Genomic DNA, 1,719 nt, shown 5'->3' on the forward strand with positions numbered 1-1,719 from the left:
CCGTAACATAAGACTAATTCGATCAAATCTCAATCGGGCAACATTAAATATAAACGTTAGGAGTTCTTATTATCAATACTTTTCAAATAAATAAAAATTGTATAAATCTTTTTCTATTTAAACTTAGGTGATTCTAGCTTAGCTGGAATAATCTTAAGCCCATAGAATCCCGCCTCTAGAGTTTCTAATTTCTATGGATCGGAGGTAAATTGCAAGTCGCACAATCAGCCCACCGGTCATATTCTAGTCTTTATGTGCGCGTAAGGGATCCAATTCAGACTTTCCAGCATCCAGTGAGATTCGAACCCCACACTGTCGCCTTCCGTCATGACCCCAAGTCAGACGAGAAACCAATTACACTAAACTTTGAGAGCAAAATTGTGTAAATCATCTTACTCCGTGCAAATGGTTTAGCCATCAATTCTCAAATTTTTAATTTTTTTTTTTCAAAATAAGTGTAGTAATATTACAATTTATTTTTGGTTACAAAAGTTTTATCTAACATAACACACTATGGTTAATTATCAAATAAATAATTAATTAGAATGCATTAATATTGTTGGAATAATGTAATTTGGTATTTTAGTTATTTAATTTGGTATAATATAATGAGATTCTTTTATATTTATTTAAAAAATGTAAATACAGAAGCTGCAAGAATTTACATATTATAATAAAACCAATTACAATTATATTATTAGCAGTGCACTTTTGCTAGCTAGTTATTTAATACTCATTTTTCATATTATGTGTAGTCAGAAAAGTACAAATAGTAAAAAGATGGAAAAAAAAATAAAAACAAAAAATCCCCATAAAATAAAACTGAACCAGTCAACCTCTATACAACGGAGAACGCTCTTGAACCACTTTTGCAGCCTTGGACTGCCGGAAAACCTTCATCGGGCTCGGAAAGTGCCACCCTTTACCGGCCTTCTTGGGGTCACCGGGAACTGACGTCATTGCCACGCTTACCGATCTCGATCTCATCATCATCCGCGTAAACTCCTCGATTCTCTCGTCGCCATAACCGTTCCCGGTGAAGTAACTGGATTTGAATTCCTGGTTTTCTTTCTCCTCCACCAATTCCTTCCGGCTCTTGTTCTTGGTGGAAGCAGAACTCGAAGGCCGGAGGATTGACCAGAAGGACGACGGCGTCTTGCTGCTCTTGGCGGTCTCCGGCGGCGGGTTCCACCGGACGGAGCCGGAGAGGGCGTGGCCGCGGGAGCGGAGGAAAGGGATTCCGACGGATCTCGATCGCTGGAAGGCGGGCTCGCCGCGGGAGGAGGAGGAGGAGAAGAGGGAGAAGGAGGAGGAAGCGGAGGAAGAAGAGGAGGTGGCGGCGGCGGCGGCGGCGCAACAGGCGCAGGGGCGCACGTTAGCGCAGTCAGGGCAGAGGGTGACGAGGCGATCCTTGAGGCAGACGGGGCAGATGCCGTTCCTCCGACGCTTGGAGGGGTGTTTTGGACATTTCCACACCTCCTCTTCTTCCATGTAGAACGCCATAAACAAACAAACAGAGTAAAAGAAAAGGCTGCTCTGATCTTCTCTTCTTTTCTCTTCGAATTTGGGTCTGATAAATAGATTGATTTCTTCCGTTTGTTTGTGTCGTGTATGGGTATCTAATGTTGTGAGGTAAGGCCTTTAAAAAGAATGAAGAGGATAAGTAACCATGGTTAACTTCAACAATCAATCAATCACCTAACCATGGTTAAACCCACG

At 42.0% G+C, this 1,719-nt stretch overlaps 1 protein-coding gene across 1 annotated transcript; it reads right to left on the minus strand.

The window, feature by feature from the left end:
• Positions 1-831: 831 nt before the first annotated feature.
• Positions 832-1,503, minus strand: LOC109185283. The gene has a single exon (XM_019335262.1). The coding sequence runs from the start codon at positions 1,501-1,503 to the stop codon at positions 832-834; it is 672 nt and encodes a 223-aa protein (XP_019190807.1).
• Between the last annotated feature and the right edge of the window lie 216 nt (positions 1,504-1,719).

The sequence above is a fragment of the Ipomoea nil genome, unplaced genomic scaffold, assembly GCF_001879475.1.
Source record: "Ipomoea nil cultivar Tokyo-kokei standard unplaced genomic scaffold, Asagao_1.1 scaffold1317, whole genome shotgun sequence".
Taxonomy (NCBI): domain Eukaryota; kingdom Viridiplantae; phylum Streptophyta; class Magnoliopsida; order Solanales; family Convolvulaceae; genus Ipomoea; species Ipomoea nil.

Coding starts and splice junctions, on each gene's coding strand:
- LOC109185283 (XM_019335262.1), bottom strand. CDS start 1,503: ATGGCGTTCTACATGGAAGAAGAGGAGGTGTGGAAATGTCCAAAACAC.